We start from the raw sequence: 20,254 nt of genomic DNA, 5'->3' as shown, positions 1-20,254 counted from the left end.
TCTAGTTCCGTATCCACATCATCTGTGGTAATCAATCTTCTTTGAACACATCAAAGCATAGGATTTGCTCCAGACGTTCAGCCAACCATGGGTCGAGCGTTGGTTACCAACAGCCTCAGAAGACAATGTTCCTGCCCCGTATTTAAACAACATTCTATTCATAACAGACAATCTTCGGAACAACTCAAGTGATGTTTTTAAGAGTCAGTCCAAAACGAAGCCAAAAGCTGACAGTGATGTGAGGAATTAGGTTCCTAACAACCATACAATTGCACACGCAGATTAAAAATGGGAGATTCCGTAAATATGTGCATTGTCGAAAGCTTCGTAGTGCAAATAAGCTCTTGACCTAACTATTTCCCTGCCTCAACCAATTTCTCGTGTGAACACCGGTTTTTATCCAGTTATTTTTTGTTAGAGTCTTTGTTTTGTAATATTTGTTACGCCTAGCGATAGGCCCGAAGTGTACATCCAGAGGTCCTTTCCTTCACACAATTCTGATCTGTTCTTTGAATATCAAACTACCATACGGAAAAAATCCTCAGCATAGTTGTTTTCCTGTGCCTGCCGCTTCCAGTCATCATTTATCATATGCTCGTGTGTCTTACCTGAGTAGAACTCATTTACATTTCTCTAGAGGGAACGCACTACTCACAAGGTTGCTGAAAACACTGAGAGTTCACCACCGGTTTTTCCTTAGCTTCCATTATCTCTGCTGTTCTTCATAGACGTCAGTAAGCTTCAATATTGATTTCTTGATCAAGCATTACACAATACAGCTGCAGAGTCGCTGCCATTCCTCCTCATAGTTTTGTGTTATTTTTCTTAGCTTGAACGACTAGCGGGAGACAGACTAACTGTTGTACTCAATCTTTCAATCGGACCCTCGTTCCCCTTATAAGGTGTCGCGATAGTTTATTATATTGGAAAAACAATGCTAGATCCACAAAACGGAAGCAGTGGGTGAACTAATTTTAGCTATTAATAAAGCAGTCGCAAAATCGACAACCAAGGGAAAGCCAGGTACCTATGTTCATCAATAGGATACGCCTCAAAATCGGTCCTCAGAAAAAAAGCATTTTGTCAAGTTGCCAGTAACCTTGGCTTCCGTGCTTTGATCTTCCGCTTCATAACAAAACAATTTTCACCTATGTGAGCCTCAGGTTCCAGAAGTTTGGATTACTTTAACTCGGTTAGCGAATATGTTTTCAAAAACAAGGGAGTGAATGTCGTCAGTGAATGAACGGGTAAATGCCACACATTCCCGCTAAAAGATCAATTGATTTTCTAGAACGTATGATGTAGGAATATTATTTTCACCGAACGCATTTCACTTGCAGGCAGTGAGAACTACTCACCGAGATATATGGAATATCAATAGCAGATTCAAATAGATTTTACCCTATGGAATTGATATAACAAGGTGGTAAGGACACTTCACTTGACTAAGCAAATAATCAGCTCAAGGCGAAAGCTGATTGGCTGATCGCGTCACTGTAGACGTCTTTCTGAACGAACGTAGGCTTTTCATATGTAGGCAGGTATATGTCGAACGCATCCGTTGATTACAAACAAGCCCAAATTCCTTATCTAAAGGTACGCGGAAATGCCTCACACACTGAATACACTGGCTGCGTTCATTGCCTATAGAATGCCTTCAAATCAGCCGTTTAGATATTGTAAGACAAAACTGTTCCCGTATTTGGAAGTGTGGCTGAGCGGTTAACTGTTCAAGCTACTAGCCGGGATGCCACAGGTTCAAGACTCCATAGAGCTTCGTGAGAGCACACGGTTGATGATTCCAAGTGAAGTAGAAACAGCTGCTTCTCGGTATAAACTGGCTTCATCCACAGGACGAAATCTCTGGTAAAATGCTCCCATAGTTATAACTGGAGTTGAGCGCGTTGAGGTTAGCCTGTACACTCGAATAACTTTCGGAAGCAAATCGTTCGCACAATGCTGGCTTTACCAAAGTCCGATTCTGAAATTTTTCTCCTTGATTTTTTTTGAAATATTCAAATGGGAGTGATCAAAATCTTGCATCCCCTTCTCGTACCTGTTTGTCGAAAGTTTTGTTTGAAGATGAACACGTGTTCGCGGTTTGTGATAAGGTCACCTGAAATTCCAGCCTCCTTTTTGAAGGTCACACAACGCGTGACTCCATGGGTGACTGGACGAGGCATGTGATCATGATTTGGTTCGCATTGTACACAGACTTTTTGAAGTGCTCATTAAATGGACTTCACTGCATTCACAAACCCGAATCTATGTAGTGAGAGAACCTGTGTGTGCCAGCCTACTGGTGTATAATGTTGGCCTGACTTGGCTATTTGCTAGCCAACCACTGCATTCAAATAGCCCATATCATAGTCATTAAGTTGTGACGAACGTATGTCGTTTGCCCCTTTTTCCGGGAGCACACATATTTGAGTGGGTTTGAAGCCAAGCGCTCCCAGTGGGGGGAAAGGTATCACTTCGAATAGGGAATTCCCACCTGTATTCTTTACAGCGTGTCAGTCAGAGTTTGTTTTTGTGGACTCGCGCTTTATCATCTCCAACTTACTGCATATGCATTTCTTCTCGGCATCTTCATCATTGCAGTCCGTGTTGAATTGAGCAATACAATTCACGCACTCATACACATGTGCTTTCACAGCAAACTACTGGCGAAAATAGGCTGTGTACTTGACATCACTGAAGCAGTCACGAGGCCTACTCGAATCGCTATGAAAGACCTTGAGATGAGCCTTTCTTTGTATGTGTGGTTAGACAAATACAGTTATATACATGTAGATATTTACGCATCCGCCAATCACACGGTAAACAGGTGCTCAATAGATAGGTACCACAGGCATGCGTCCCTAATCTCGGTTCGGTATAGTTGTCACGTAGACAGACCGTCAACTCGAACCTCATAGGTGAATTTGATATTCAGCATTGCAATTCAAGGGCATTCTTGCTCAGTTGCTCGCCCGGTGCGCAACGGAACGTTAATTATACACCATAACTTCGATTCGATATGGATTCGATAAGGATGAACTCTATATGAAAAACTATACGCGCATATGCATCGAACTACCGTGTATCGTGAGTTTGCTTTGCTTTGTTATTGTAATATGTTGTGGCTGAATTTGTGCTGGGTGCAATCCTCTTTTGAAATCGAGCCAATAAAGGGTTAAAGTAACCGGGAATCCTATTCAAAATCCTGCAATTTCATTTTCCTGAGATGCTCTCAATAGACTCATAAATGTTGCATCCCGGGCTTTTTGATCGGATTACTGCATTGGGCAACTTATCCAGTGGGTTTTGCACCCAGCGGATGTTGAAGATATCATATTTCCTTCATGTGATTACAGTGTAAGTGCTTTGGATTCCCCGTTAGAAGATACGAATGTATTTTTACGTTTCAAACGAAATTTTGGCGGGACCGTGATCGATAATAGCCAGTTGTTTGAGTTACTGAACGCCTCGGGTTAGGTTACATGCCTGGAAAATTCAAAAAATGTCCTTTAATAACTGAAGTCACAAGAATGAAGGTCACATTCAACATCAGGATACATCATGTCGCCTTCATTGCCACGGTCGTTACGGAGTGCTTGTTGAGCTGTGAACGGGGCGCTTATAAAGCATCAGTTTGCATATTCTGCAGATGTCTGGTCCGTTAATCCTGAATAAACGCTGGCAGGAGGTGTGAACGGATGAGTGTTCTCTTATGAGACATTGATTAGTTGACACATTACTAACGACGTGGTTTGAGGACCATCTTCGTGAAATGATCATAATTTTTACTTGGAGGCATTTTGGGCACTTGTGCTGTATGGTGACTGGATACCCTTCTGAGTACCTAACTGGTACAATTATGTCGAGTACATGTTTTACTGAGTAGTGAGTGGGGAAGGCTTACTAAATTTGTTATTTTTACGGCAGTTGAGCAATAAATCTACTGTGATAGTTACCGGTGGTAGCCTTGAACTCTCGTCAAATGGACGTTTGAAAAATCTCAACGGATTTGACCCCTTGTGTTTACTGGAACTACATAAACAGCGTTAAGCGTACAAAAATCACAAATGTAACGACAAACTGACAGTTTCAGAAACAGAGTATACTGTCTCACAGAGTCCCAACTTTGCTTGAAATTGTCTCCATCTGTACCGTTAATCTGATACGAATGAAATGGAAGATACGATAGGACCGAACAGATGAGTAGAGCTACTGACAGCGGGACTCAGGCTCCTCCAACAAGTACTTATAAACACCATCTCAGGCCTGACATGCAGTAATAGCGATCTTAGTAGATTTTCTCATTGTTCCTCTCTCACACGCACTACGTCGCAGGTACGGACTGGTACGAAGCCGAATCTTTAACGAGTATTCACGCGTTTCGATCATCCACGAAAACAGGCATGTAAGCTCCAGCCTCTCAGTAGTTCTCCCTTCCATCCTCCATCCGTCTGATAACATTACAATGACCAAGGGCTGGTGTGCGCAGCTTGAAAGCCTATAAGTGACCCAGTCTACTTTCTCGTCATAGCAAGTGCAAAATTACGTGTGTCGTTCGATAATCCATGCCTCATTAGTAGAACAAAGTAGTGATCGTCGGTCGGTCAGAATGAGATAATTCCAAAATAGAATAAATTCCATCTTTGAATGACCAAATCATCTAGCTCTATGAAACTCCCCTGCTTTTCTTCGTAGGGCGCGGAAACTCCGGAAGAAACTCTTTTTCAATATTTGTTCGGTTGATACACAAAATCGCTAGATTAGAGACCCCCGTAAGGGTCCAACTAGGTTTACTCGACAAGTTGGCTTTAGATGTGCACAAAGTGAAGACGGCAAAAGGACAAAATGCAGTGACGCATGGTAAATGGATATTTCTTCATTCACTCATGTCACTCTTGGACGTTATCGGTCATTATTCTGGTTCTGACGGATGGCGTGGATGACGTGAACTGACAGATCTCACATGGAACTCGTAACAACTCAGCTGTAAGCAGTGCAGTCAGGCTGACCGGAACCTTGGTATGAACCCATCCTAGCCATTCGTACCTCCTTCAAGTTGCACAACAGTTATGTACCGAAATAATCTGACCATGAAAAGGATTTCCGTTAAGTCCCATATGGATTATCCCAGAGCAACAGTCATGTAAGTTCGTTACTTTCGTTTTTCAACAATTCCACGCGTATCTTCACTTTCCTGAACATTTTAAGTCCACCGGAAGTTGTTTCCTTACGCTGTCTTGCTATTATTTTGTAACTGATCTTGATAATTTCTGTTTGTTCCACACAAAATCAAAATGGAGTTTAAAGTAGAACCCGGTAAATGACAGGACGCAGGTGTAATTCAGCTGAACTACAGGATACTCTGCTTTCAAGAGGACGATATCTGATGGCACCAACTGAAACCCATCGATCTCTAAATTGAGTTCCGCCCTCAGAATACGTTTCTTGCTCTATCAGGCTGTAACTTCCGACACGTCCAGAAACTGGATGCGCAAGAATTTGTCTTGCAAATGAGACAGCCAAAATAGTTTCAAATGCCGTAAATTTTAAGCCACTTTGTCCTGCTGCTTCAGTCTTCGAACAGGGGATAGTCCCACTGCAAAGCTTCTGGAAAAAGTCAAGGTGCACCAGCAAGTTCGGCCTGTGGTCCAAAGTGAATTTTTCAGGCTATTTTTAGCTCCAGGAGAAGTGCAACATCACCAGTTTGTCGTGTTTGGTCCAAAAATGTCTAAAAAGACAAACTAGGTTTGAGTGACAGAAACTGAACGAAAACGAACGGGAAAACCTAGAGGATAGTTCGGAAATTTTGGTTGGCATCAACTAATTGATTAAAAGCGGTTTCCCCAAAAATAACTCCATCACAAAAGAACTGGTCCATTCTGCACCAGGCAAATTAAAGTTACTATCGTGTACGTGTCAGCAGATATATAGGCATATATGGCTGCCAGAAGAGTTCTTGAAATTTTTAGGTTTTCAACCTAAAAATGATCAAAGGAATGAAAACGAGTCTTATTAAGAGTTAACAATGATGTCTAATTTTAAAGGTTGTTTCGATAAAGGGAATGGGGACTGATTTTGAGAAATACACTCATTCGCAAATCAATTTGGTTTTCACGAGAGACTCGACTGAATCCCTCGTTTATGATATTCTACAACAGTTGAGTCAATCGTGAAAACCAAATTGATTTGCAAATGAGTGTATTTCTCGAAAACAGTCCAATTTGGGTTCAAGCAAACTATGTGGTTGACGGAAACTCGGGGAGTGCGCCTACCTGATGAGCCCCAAGAAGGGTAAAACCGGTCGTGGGTTGTCGAAGAGTTTTCAGCAACTTTGTGAGTAGTTTCGTTTATGGAATGGGATCTGCTTTTGTCATTGGTCGGTGAAATCTGAGTATAAAATTGTCATGAAACGAGAAAGTCTCATGCGAGAACTCCAGCGAGCGAACTAAATATGATGGCTAGTTGTTGGTTTTTTAATGCCTTTTTACGGTCAGTTTTACAAGCAGGCAGAAGAAATGGGTAGCTCACCATTTTTGAACTGGTATGATTCAAAGGAGTACAGCTGCACCGCTGCAGAACGAAACCTAAGTGATGTCTCCCTGAAAAGAGAAAAACTCGCAACAAAATTCCCAAACCTGGCTTATCAGCTGAGCATTTTGAGTTGCAAGCATCCTGCATTACATGGCATCAAGCCTTGTGTGATAAAGAATGCGACCACGGGTCGGGGCACACCGTGTAAACTTGTTAGATTTCTTAGGCATCATTCTGTTGGTTGACAGTGATTTCCTCTGATTAGAATGGTAATTAATTTCACATTGGACATTGTTCTTCTCGTCCTATCCTAACAACCAACTTGAGGTTTACTCGTAACTAATGACATGCCTCGAAGAAACAGGAATTTAGAGAAAATGAGCGATTTTAATAATTGGTTGATAGATTTGCATCGTCGTTCCCCGTCCTGAGTGTCCAGTGTCTTGCCTGGTTGCAGATCACTGTAGTCTGTAGTCACGTAGCGAATTACTTTGCTACAAGACACAGATATATTTCCTGGTAATACGCGAAACCATCGTGGATAATAGCAAACAACTCCAAGATCTTGGTGTGTAAATCACTTTGGATCATCTACAAAGCGAATGCTTTAATTTCCAGCTCCAAAAACTGACCCAACAATGAGCAGTTGCTATTTCATAAGTGGGTTGCTGCGTAAGTTTTGACTGACCCATTAGGGATAGTTCTCTCTTCGACATCTCTTCTTGTGGGATTTTTTGTCAATACTTTCGCGAAAAGTCAAGTCACTCTTAAGTAACGACATATATGTCGATTATTAGATGAATTGTGTTTAAAGCCCACATGATTCATCGTTTATTCTCTGACTCCCCGAATACATCACCCCGATGATAAATCTGAAATTCCGCAGTGACCTCAAACGTGTTAACGCATTTTATGCTTGGTTTTTCTTCGGTTAGAAATTATCAGCATAAGATTGGTTGGTGGGGAAACTAGATCTCGTAGGTTCTGTTTCGTGGTTTTTGCCACGCAGAATGACTTGTCGGGGGCTCTTGAACGGAACGACACCCCTCTTTGTGGTCAACTCCTCAGTGTCCAAAATGCGGACCCTAACTCGAGCGATTGATCCTGAGAATCAGTAGCATTACTGTATATCGAAACAGCACACCAGTGTAATGTTTTTACTTTACTGCCCATTGCTTGACTGCAGTCCAGAGTTGCCTGCTGTCTGAAAGTAAACTGCGATGGTTTGGGTTTGTCAAATTCCTCCTTCTACTGCGTATGGTATCACAGTTTCCAAGTAGCGTCGCCTGTCCTTGATCTCTAATGAGCTTTAATCCGTTGCCGACTACCTTGCGGCCAGGTTTAACGAAAGCGTTAATGTCGATGCGGTGTATTCTGGGAACACCGCATACTTTCTCACCAAGGACCAACCGTGAACCAAATCGCAGCCCGAAAAATGTGGCCTGTCGAGAGTCTGTTCTGCCGGTGGAGCTATTTCATACTATTATTTTCACTGTCTGGGATGTTGGATTGGGAGAGCAACAAATATTTTACATTTGAAGAGGCAGTGAAAGCCACTTTGTTAAACATTGGTGACCAGCCCTGCTGTCACTTGCAAAGACGTTTGATTATGAAACAAGTGTGATTCCGCCAACCCTATAAGACACCAAAAAACATGCAATAAAGCCAAGATGAATTGTAGTGGAGCTCAAGTAGAACTCATCCAAAACCAAACTTTTCTTCGCTTTTCAGGAATAGGTATGCCATGGTAGGGAGGGAGACGAGGCATTTGTGATCTCACCACGACACGTTTTATCTGAGATTTTAGCCTGCACAGTAACTTAGGGGCCTCAAATCTGCTATCCACAAAGAGTCTCGATTACTCAATTCTCATTTCAAAGTTGAAAGTTGAAATTAATTGTGAGGGAACAAATAGATTCGTTTCCTTCGCAACACTCCGATGGATCGATCAAAACCGGCGATGCATAGTTTAGACAATTTGGATCTCGTCTTTAAATCTCTCACGCTACCATTCAGATTATCGTCATACTCCAACTTTTGCGGCAGCACAACACACTCGTTGGCTTGCCACATGCATCACGTGTAACTGAATGGGATTGCAACAACGTCAACACGCCGACAAAGGTGTCATCTCGTGTCAGCCACTCTATTTCACATGCTACACACCGCTGGCATCGACCGCATATCGAGCAGAGTGGAACGCCAGCTGGAAAGATGCGCTGCCGTTGCAGAATGTGTGCCGCAGCAGGTTACGTGTGCGGCTTTTACTACTATTCTTATGCGGGCTTGTCATGCAATAGTTTGACAATCAAGTACAAGCTGTCCATAATAGATTTTTCGCCTTCACTAGACTACAATAGGATTGCCACATTGAACAATCAAGGATTCTGATTTACTGGCATTCACTCACACACAGGTGGCAGGTGATAACAAGTTTATAATGCCTTACTGCTATTAGGGTACAACAGTAGGATTGTTTTTACTGCAAATTAACGCCTATAGAAATATCGTTGAATATATTGCGATTCAGTAAAAAGGATCGCGGGCACTGTTTGGATCATAACTAGTTGAGTATTACATAAGATTCTCTCCTAGTTGGTAGATTCAACAGAGGGAAGTTCATATCCGAATTCCATGGCTCAGAGGAGGCGAGATATCTCAGCGCGAATCTGTAGACTGGAAGGTTCTTGGTTCGAACCCGATCTCCGCCTCTTGACTTCCCTTGTCTAGGCCTGGGCAACCTGAAAGCATCTCGGTCCTCATGTTTTTTTCTGGCGGCATGGCAGTTGGACGCCGAAAAAGTGCCACAGCTGAAGGATTTTCCCCATGGATCTGGAATTGAGCAAACTTATAGTCGACTGTCTACTCCACGTACGCAGCTTATGCAGAACAGAGTATGGCAAAGCTGACCGCCTTTATAACCCTGGTTGATCAAGCTGGAACCAAGATGAAATAAAAGAATGCAGGAATTTTGTGAGCGACGGTAAAAGCCGCAGTGATTTTTAGCAACCGTGAACTGCCAACACAGATGACCTGGAACGCCTGCACCAAATTTTGCTGGCGGCAGCCCTCACGAGGATGCACGTCTGGGAAAGAATCCAGCGTTCGATTCAATGTTTGGTTAATCATTCCTCAATCAGCTATTGGATCGGACGCGGACAACTAACTGTTCGGCCTAGGTGATTGGATCTGCAGCTGCAAGTGCTGCTGTAAGTGGAATGAATAAGCAAAAAACCCAGTGATAAATTTCCGAATAGTTTTAGAGATTCCAACTAGGTTTCACAAGTTGGGTTCCGAAGGTTTGGTGGGCCAAAAACGTTCTTATCTAAGTTTCGAAATGCTGGTTCGATCCCCGCCTAAATCACTGAAGAAAAACGGTCATCAAAGTACGACACAGTAGTACCGATAGTAGCTAGCCGAAGACGTTACATGTCCTGATTCTGATGTCAATGGAGGTTCGCGCTTTCAAGAATAACTCTTTATTTGTGATCCCCCATATAACAACCAGTCTTCCACATTCTTTGTTCGTCAAGTGTCTGATTAGAGCAATAAGGAACTGTTAGCAAAACATTTCCCGGTCGCTGTAATTCATTTGGTCCGAAGACCATTTAGCTAGTTCGGGAAAACTTTTTTACTTCACACTATTGTTCAGTGTCTAATTTGTGAAACTACTTCAAGTAAATGTGTCCCATCTCGTTTGAGCTACAGATAAAAAGGGCGTTGCTAGAAGTCACGACAGAATAGTTGACGAAAATGGTGCTCGCTTAGGAATTCGACCCTTTTATTCGTTACCTGTTGTTACTTAAAGTGGTCAATAAGTGTGGTAGCCGTAAATCATTCAGTTCAATCAAATGCCCGAGGACCAAATACCGTTTTAAAGTATGCTGTTCCGATTTTAGTCACGTGGTACGGTTAGGTTTCTGGTGTTAGAATTGAAGTGAAGTGATGTTAATCTACATTTTGTCATTTGCCAAAAAGCATGGTATAGATCAATGCAGCCGTGTGTTTGGTGACAATTCGGAGTGAACCAAAAAAATTATTTGCATAATCCTAACGACCGTGGCAGACGATTTAGTTAGGCACTTGTGCAGTACACACAGAACGCTCCAGTAGGAGGTTCAGAATTAGGGAAATGAACATTTATCCATTTTTAGTGCATTATTCCAAATGTTTCGACATCTCTTTCATGCTAAAGTACACACTCAGATAAAATCACGCGAACAAAACTTGCCGACTACCTGCACCCTTATAACTAGTATTATTACGGTTTTTTATCCTTCAGTTAAATCCAATATGCATGATTAGTTTGCTTTGTACTTTGGTTCTCCAACCGGTTTGGTTTCCCGCACAGAATGAAGGGTGAATCAGCTGAGTAGTGTTCTTGTAGTTGGATTTCCACCCACAACAAGACGTGTCGTTGCTTCGTCTTCTTTCAATGCCTCACATAAAAACGACACACATAGAGATCACGAACATAATCACTGTTCAGACAGACCACTCAGGTGCGCCAACAATGTTGAGTATTCAACTCCTGACACTGTCCAAAGTATGCATTCCTGATGAGCCTTGTTAATAGCAAAGGAGTGTTCCTTCGTCCTTATGAATTCATAAAAGTAATTTGGCCAAGACTTTTCAAATACGCAACCTTCAGGATGAGCAAGTGTGGTTGCATGCCAAAAACTAATATTTCATGCTAGTTGCATTCTAATCTACCTTGCGCTCAACAAACAAGAAAGTAAACATTTATGAGTTGACTTGAATCCAAGGTGATCGATCTTCGTCGAAGGCCAGATATCATGAGTGGTGGTCTGGAACACCACTGCACAGATAGGTTTCTTAAAGAAGACGTTCCTGTCCATAAGTGACACAATTAGTGCTTGGATCTGTTGAAACTAGTCTATGAGATCAGCTTTTCGATCTTTTCTATGGATATTTCGCCCTGTAAGTAAATTCAATCTGCGCTGAAAAGCCGACAAGCACTGTACACCTGTCTCATCCTTATTAAGAATCATCAGCAGTGCGTCACGAAACTATCTTTTCTATGGATATTTCGCCCTGTAAGTAAATTCAATCTGCGCTGAAAAGCCGACAAGCACTGTACACCTGTCTCATCCTTATTAAGAATCATCAGCAGTGCGCTCACGAAACTCTGGAGAGTCTTAAACCCGCGGCCTCCTGGCTAATAGTATGAATAGTTAAACAATCGGCCACTAACTGCTGATCAGAAGCGTGATTAACTCGCACTTAAACAGGATACAGAGCCACTCATCCTTCAGTCACGGGTTCCGCATCACGCGGCCACACGTGTTGACTGGCACTTCGAGCAACGACTTCTCAGATGGTAGTTTCACTCATCAATCTTGCAATAAACAAAACTTTTGGCGAGACTGGCGAAACAGTGGCTTCGTATTGATAAATGAAATTGACACTAATGATGGCGTACTGATGACAAAACAAAAACCTAGGTTTTTGTGCACACTAATAGAAAAGACGGAGCTATTCAGTTTCTTTTAGTCCTACAAATACTTCCTTGCAGCTGTTTGGTATTCATATACAAGCATCATTTTATTAGAATAGCAGGGCACACTCACGCGGCTTCTAGCGTTCCTGAGATTCCCATATTGGTTGTTTGCGGGGTTTGTGGTCCCCCATTTGATCGTTGAGGGGCGTAAAGCATGGTCACTGTATAATGAACTAAAAGTACTTGTTTCTAAAAAAAGTCAGCTGATAGCGGCTTTGTCGCTGCACGGTGGCATTCTTAAGCGAATAAACTCATCATATCCTGGTGTGTATTTCCTCCTGAGAGGGGAAAAGTGTTGCTTCAGTAAAGAGAGTTTTTAGTTATTGGTACGGTCAACTTTAAAGCCCTAGGAGTTTCCAAATACCCTTTGAGGACAAATCATTAGCAAGAGGAAAGGTTACGTTCGTCAATCTGAGTTAGTTGGCAGATGGATGCAATTAAACCATCATAGGTTTTCAGAGATTTTGGCCAATTATCGTTGGGTTTAGCACCCTCACACAAAAGAAAATACGATGAGGTCACCTGAGATATACAATCACGAGCGTTTTGAAAGCACCGGCTAGCACGTGACGTCAGCACACCATCATCATTAGTGCACCCCAACTGTTCTATAATATCCTGAAAATATCTGTCTGATCCATTACTTCTAGGATTGTGCGCGCGGTGTGTCTGCGGTAAGAGCTTTGACAGTTCTATGTTTGTATCATCAAGTGTTTTCAGTGATGATCAAATGTTTGCTGGTAGTAGGAAAGCGTTTTATGCTATACTGTTAGCCAGAAACACTTCTTGTTGGGTACCGTCAGTCATGCCTCCCGGAATAGCACTGGTTAATATAGGCCAATCACAAGTCCTGAAACGTGCAGAGAGTATTTTAACCGGTAAATATCAGCTGAAGCAAGGTGCCAAGTAGTCCTGAATGGGACTGGGGGAAGCGGAATAACTATTCCAGTTCGTATTTGGTCCAGTCAGTAATCAATAGCCACAACACACTGCACTTTGTGAAACAGATCCATATGACTATCAAAACCAGCTGTTTGTCTTGCCCTTCCAATAAGCATGGCCTCTGAAGCTTGCAGCAATCGATAATCGGAGAGCTGACTTCAGAGTCAGGTAAGCAGAACTGTCTGCCGGAATTTGCTTCGAAAACCATTCAGTGGCCTAGAAAAAAAGCTGGCCAAAAACGATCTCTTCTGACAGTTTATTTCCACCGAAAGCGGTTCGTATGAAGCAGGATGCCCTTACTTGTTTTACTCTTGTAGGCAACTGTCACTCAGTGTTTTTGGGGCCATTTATCAGGTGCTCAGGTTTTCAGCTATCATTCAGCCAAAACAGTACACGTATAAACTGGTCCAATTAGTCTAGCCTTTAGAAGCAATATATCTGGACAAATACTGACACAACACTAACACGTCCATTATTGTTATCTCTGAGTGCTCAGTTTACGTTTATAGTATCCCGAAAGGTAAGAACAACTGTGTGTGGACGTTTTATAGATAAGGGACGAGTAGCAAACACCAGTCGGTTATTCTAAACATATTTTGAATGTTTCGGATTCACTCTGGCTAGGCGCCGTTTGTTGGTCTGCTGTCATCCATCGCTCTTCGTTCGACGCCCAGCTGTTGTGTATCCTCTGTTTGGATGAAATTGGGTCTGCTATTGTTAGTCTCGCATAACTTTAAAATTCAGGTAAAAAGTTGTCGCCGTTACGGGACTTCGTCGGAGCGATTTTCAGTCACGTCCATGTGTTCATAGTTTACATCATCACGGGCATACTTGCAAGCCAATTGCATCGCGTTGCCAGTATACGGTGTATTCGGAATCACTGATATCAGCCCCTCCCTAACAGACTCGTTGTTTTCTCAAACATCTTGCAGCCCGCCAAATCCACATTGTGCGACCTAGTCGCCATGACGACAGGAGATTTATTGAAATCCAAAGAGGTAACTTGTCGCATTCGTTCTCGGTAGTTCTAACAGGGAAACTAAGAAACCGAATATGTATCTGGTGTATCTGGTTTAATCTTTTGTTGTCACCAATGTATTCTTCTATTGACGAACTGCCTAACGCTGACTACTAACCTACCACATAACAAAAGCGTTCACAGCCTCTACTATTTCATCTACGTTTTGTTAACTTCTTCCGTTTTCCGAGGCTTCAAAATATAGTCGCCAAATTTTTACAGACGTATTACAGTTTGATTCACCCACTCAAATGACGTGTTGCTTTCGACGACCTACAGTGAGTATGAACAGCTGATCTGAACTTCACTACACCCGGTGCTAGCAAGAAACATAAATATAAGCCTGGAATCTAAGTGGGCTTTGAAAACCAAACACAGTTTCGAGGATCGTTCTCAGAAAGACGCTACATAAGCAGGTTTATCTTGAAAGCGAATGATCTGCCCTTAATCAGCAAGTCTATTTCAGTCATTCAGAAACTTCCTTCTGAGTAGTCGTCGATCAAGGGGCCGGTCAGTACGTGGCCACGTGATATGGTTTTCGTGATTGAAGGATGAGTGGCGCTGCATCCTGTCCAAGTGAGAGCTAATCACACCACTGACCAGCCACGCATGGCCAAACTGTTAAGTGTCCAACCACTGACCGGAAGGTAGCGGTCTTGAGACTCCGTGGAGATGCGCACTACGATGATTCCCAAAAGGATGAAATATCCGTGCAGTGCTTCACGGATATCCAGCATAGATTGGTATGAGATCGGATGAGATTTTCATTGAATATTTAGGATGTGATGAACAGTAGTCAAAATCCATAAATGTATAAGCCATAATGGCCCATGAACCATCAAAAAACCACAGCGCATAACGCTGGAAATGTCACTTGCGCACCTGAAAATGTAACCCTGGAACTCGGTTAACGGTTAGTTGGCGACAGTGTATGTTTTCTAGGCGGCATATTCGCACAATGCTTCGGGAACACCTCCTTAGCAGAATGACCACTTACTTCCAGCTCCAACAAGGTGACAGGTGATAGGATAAATCTGAAGTGATTGCGCTAATCATCCATATTAAGAATGATGTGCTATTTTCGACAGTCGACGGAGGACAGCATCATCCCAGCAACATCCGATAAAATAGTCGTCAATCGAGATTTCATCCTGCAACTGAAGTCAATCTATGCTAAGAATCCGAGAACCACAGTATCGCTGTTTTATTCTTAATGGGAGTCATCAGCAGTGCTCATCTCGCGAAATTATGGAGAGTTTCGAACCCGGCCGGTGGTTGAGCACTGACCGTTTGGCCGCGTGCGGCTGAACAACACCAGAGTTTGCTCTGGCTATTTGTTTCATTCAGAATAATTAGTCCTTGTCCCAAGATATGATGAGGTATCCGCTGCTAGGTTAGGGAGACGCAATTTCCTAAAAGGTAAATACACGGTAAGACTAAATTCGCACACCAAGCGCATCTTTGTGTACCACCGGAGCGAGACTGCCGAGGCGGCCAGTGAATGCCACCGCTGACCGACTTAACAATTATGGAGATACCGGTATGCTCATGGCACATAAATCGAGTCAGTAAGCAATGGACGTTGGACAGTCATGCTCAAAACTCTGAGGAGTAGAATAACTGAAAATAAGGGACTCCTTGAAGCACTTGCTTCTTCTTGCTCTTGTCACATCACCTATTAGGCTGAGCAAAGCAGCCACTTATCGATGACGAAAGCAATAGTGTTCTGCTTATTGTCAGTGAATCCTCGCGGATGGCCTCATGAATATCTCCCAAACAAGCGTTTAAAAACCTTCACTTACGCTAGAAATGCCCCCCCCCCAAAAAAAAGGTGGTCTGGACGGAATAAGCGATCTTTTTCGAAGTACCATTACAGTCATAATAATGTGAATGATTGAGCTCGGTTGCTGATAGGATTTGTCGCACAACTGGGGTAAAAGATCAGTTTGCTTTCGAATCCTACATCTGTTTTTGGGACACCTAGTACAATATAGCTTTGATTTCATATACTAAACAAGGAGCTTTCAGTAGTTTCGTACGTCTTTCCGTGGAAGTTTCTTCTCGTGTTCTGATGCCAGGTGCGTCAAATTATACTTGATTCAGTTGCATATCTTGCAGCTCATAACTTCTGTGATTATGTTGTATCTTTATTGGTGTGTTCCTCTCCATCATGTAAGGACTGGGAAAAAAGTGTCATACTGGTTCGCATAGATCAGTACTAGCGTGACAGATAAAAATAACCTGGTGCAATGATTTAACTGATTCTGAAGCCTGTTCACAATTTTAATCTGTCAAACAGAGAGACCTTAGGCCAGCCTAACCATGACACTTCTGCTAAATGAATTGAATAAATAAAAACTAAATAGAATAAAACAAATAAGTAAGTCCTCTCATTGCACTGGGTTTTGGCTTTATAGTGCTAGTCGAACCATTGGAACTTATGGTGTGGACCTAAACAGGGTAGTTATAGGTCATCTGTATGGTTAAAAATTAGAGGGGAACACCCAGATCGTGATGTCTGTAGACGTTTTTGAACGAGCAGGTTGTGGCCTACATCGTACGCGAATCACACCGTGACAGTGGAGAGTATTCTGATTGTTTAGGAGAACATTAGACGCAAGATGTTGCCCTATACGTAAGTACGCCTAAGCAACCGATGTACTCGGTGTTCCATGACTGACTCGGACGAGCCAAATACACGAATTCGGCCACATCGTAGCATGTCTGACGGTTAATCGAAAGCACTCTGTTTCAACCTGAATCTAGTTTCATAAGAGAGCACACTCAGCAGGTGGTTGTTTATATTCAACCACTCTTAATCAAGGGCTTGAGGGTAAGCCTTTTAAACAGTCTTTCTCAGTCCCCTTGGGTTGTGCCCCTTGAATCAAGTAAATTATCCCGGAGATAAGTGAACCTGCTTGGGTTCCAGCCTATTCTATCATTTCTTCGAAAGGACTGATTGCTAGCGTTAAAGTATCTCGACTGGAACAAAACACACCCGAGCAGCTTATTCAATTCCATTGCATCAGTACCGTTGAAACTGAGTTGCAGGTTTTCATTTACTCATGTCTGCTACGTGAGTGCGAACATAACTGTGTACTGATTCCTTTTTTCACTATCTGCTAACAATCACCCGATTAATCAGGTCCAACTCACCACACTCTTAAAAATCCATAAGCCGAACTCCAAACCAAACGTACGATCACAACAAGCCTATGTCATAATGTCGGTGGTGGGCTAGTCTTTCTCATCCGTGTGTCTGGTTTACCTCACTTTTTATTTTAATTTTTCCCCCTTCAAACATTAAAACTCAAATGCCCTTTACCATTAAAATTTCGCAGCGTCGGAAGTTCGTTCAACTGGTCCCAGTGAAAAAGGTCCCAGTCATCCAGCAACTTCTGTTTATAGTGATCAGCGAACCAGAAATACAACAAGTTGGGACGATTATATGTTGCATTCATATAATCAACAAAGCAATTATGGATATCCAGTAAACGGGCTACGGATTCGTTCGCGAAGTCCCTCTCCTCAGACATCCATTCCTTCGCAAGATAGGGGACTGATGGATCGCATGGATGGTTTCAATTCACCTTATTTAGACGGTATAAGGACCGTGTCAACTAGGCCAAAAGAAGCGATCCAAAGACGGGCAGCCTTCGCAAATAGCGCTCCACATTCGCCCGTCACAGAGATAAGAAGTCCAGCGTTCGACTCTCGCAGCGGTAGTACCGCGGTTATGAGAAATGGTCTGGGAACCTCTGGACTTCCTCCCGTTCCAAACCGATTTTCAACTATCCGGACGAGTCGAAACGAGCATTCACCTGCCACAGACAAACTCACACCGATGGGTCCACCAACGGAAGAGGTCACTATGCATATCGATCCCGAAACCGGAACACCGGTCAAGGTCACATCAAGGTCACAGTCGTTCACAGATTTGGATCAGAATGTGGTTGTCACAAAGACTGATGAAATAATTGAGAAGGAGGATGGGACTGAACACTGTACGAAGCAACGAACTGTCCGGAAAAGTGAGTTGGATTGTGATCAGATTCGAATGAGGTCCCAAGCAGGTCGTCTGTAATAGCGTTCTAATGAAATATTGTACAAACTACCTACAACAGTAGAAAGGTTGCTTCAAAGTACTATTCAAAAACCAAAAATGTGGCTCAATTTAAAGCGGTCCCGGGTGACGAACTCTCGTCTAATAAGACAGTAAATGAGTCGTGCATTAATGCCGATCTGTTTGTCAAAGGCGTGTTATCACGTCCGACAAGGTTTCGTCCGAAACTACGAAAACGAGTCCGTAATTGGCTTTGATTGGTGTCCCTAACATAATTTGTCACAGGCATACCCGTTAAACGTTCTCTGGGTCAGTGTTTGTGCTGTGTCTCTCATAATCTGCTGTTTTGATTGAAGCTATCGTACAACCACGTCTCCTAGGGAGAGGTTATTAATGAAACAGTTGTTAATACCTCATTTTGAATAGGAACCATTGCCACAGTCAAAGTAAGGTCGTTGGAGTTCTTCACCAAACTGTGGCATTGCAAGACACAATGCTGGGAGGTTTGCTTGCAGACACGATAACCATATTCACTGGATCTTTGCCCGGTGACATTCATCAGGGTCAGACACAAGAAAACTGTGCACAGCACATCCTCTGAAGTACACTAATCTAATTGGTACCAAACAAGAGATATTCACCGAAATCCACGTTCAATCTCACGTTTGTGACATTCATCAAAGATGTGTGCCGCACTCTGGTTGCTTAATACCCTCCGTTGGAAAGTTACTCAAGAAAGTTGATACAACATAAGCTGGTTATGCGTTGAAATACTGAACTATGCTCGGCGAACAGATCTGCAGCCGCAGGATCGACAGCCAATATAATTTAACTTGTAAGGTTGGCAAAATTTCAGTGACAGCCCTCAATTGCTTTTTCCAAATTTGGGGCTCATCAGGTAGGCTTACCATCGGAGTTCTCATCAACCTCACGTTCTACTTTGAAATCATATTGTATGCCAGTGGCGAATACACTCATTCGTAAAATAATGGGGCGTCAACCAGCTGATTCGCTATTTAATTGTTTCCTGTAACTGCTAAGCCACACAGTAGTTGCTTCATGTTTCGGTTCAACTATATTCAACCTATCGATTGACTTTTCTTGCTACAGCTCGGTAACCTGCCCCCAAGGTCCAGCCGTACTCAGTTTTATCTATATATCGTGATGGCGGTAACTTGGAATATTGAATGAGTTGATAAGCAAACGTAATTTATTCGGAGCTGTGCATAGTTAGCTGTCATAAGAACCTTGGATACAACCAGAAGGTGCTGCCTGTTATCACAAGTCATTATGTGCTCGTAGATGTCCTTACTAAATGAGTTATTCGCAGCAGTTGCTAACCTTCAAGTCTACTCACAAATTATGTTCAATTTACTCATATTTACTCCCGAATCAGCTATTCAGAATTCACCGAGAACTCGCAGACCTGTGAATCGCCTTGAAAGTAAGTGAGTTTTTCGACTGAGATCCAAGCTGTACTAGACTCATGGAACAGTGTTTTGAAGCTCGTTGACTGTGTGAGACAAGGGATCACATCCACGAGTGCAGCTCATTGACGATATTCTCTACATGATTAGGAACGGTCATTTTTTTCACCCAGGATTTACTCAAAGGCACTGGTCAATTAGATTTAACAAAACTGTATATTAAAATGGTTCTGTTGCACACCGATTTCGCTTTCGGTTCTACTGTCGACGTTGGGGCTTTCATGCGTCTTTCCTGAATTTACTCGATCTAAGGCGGCTGCAACCTTTCGTGGTATGGAATCCTGCGGCTGTTAGTACGGACTCCCGAGACTCAGTGGGACGACGAGATTATTAGCACCGATCATGAGCTCTGCCGCTCGGAGCTCCATTGGAGCTGGAAGGCCATATTCTCAGTGACTATGGCTTTCACTTATCCAGGGTCCAGACGATCGGTAACATTCCTTCTCGATGGTTGACCTCTTTTTCTCAGTGTTGTTTAGGTCACGGGTGGCATATTTGATGACCCTATCCTTCTGCTACACATACCCCGGTTACCAAATCCATTGCTACAGTATACATCTCTTCAGGCAGTTCGAGGGTGATTTGCTGATCTAGCAACCCATGCTTTGACGCGTTCGATGGCTTTGTATGCTTTACTTGTATAAAGCTTCTGGGAGAGCCATCGATTTGACAATTTTTTAGTCCACCCACAC

At 42.8% G+C, this 20,254-nt stretch overlaps 1 protein-coding gene across 1 annotated transcript in view; it reads left to right on the top strand.

Moving 5' to 3' along the window:
• Nucleotides 1-20,254, top strand: part of T265_07409 (hypothetical protein) — a gene marked incomplete at both ends in the record, with an annotated part of 135,057 nt that overhangs the window by 79,837 nt on the left and 34,966 nt on the right. Inside the window, 2 exons of the mRNA XM_009172919.1 lie at nt 17,354-18,043; nt 19,472-19,519. Of these exons, the coding sequence (XP_009171183.1) occupies nt 17,354-18,043; nt 19,472-19,519 (738 nt within the window). The remainder of the gene's footprint in view (nt 1-17,353; nt 18,044-19,471; nt 19,520-20,254) is intronic.

This window comes from Opisthorchis viverrini, assembly GCF_000715545.1.
Source record: "Opisthorchis viverrini unplaced genomic scaffold opera_v5_170, whole genome shotgun sequence".
Taxonomy (NCBI): domain Eukaryota; kingdom Metazoa; phylum Platyhelminthes; class Trematoda; order Opisthorchiida; family Opisthorchiidae; genus Opisthorchis; species Opisthorchis viverrini.
Note: the sequence above shows the minus strand (reverse complement) of the source record. Positions and strands in the feature narration are given on the sequence as shown.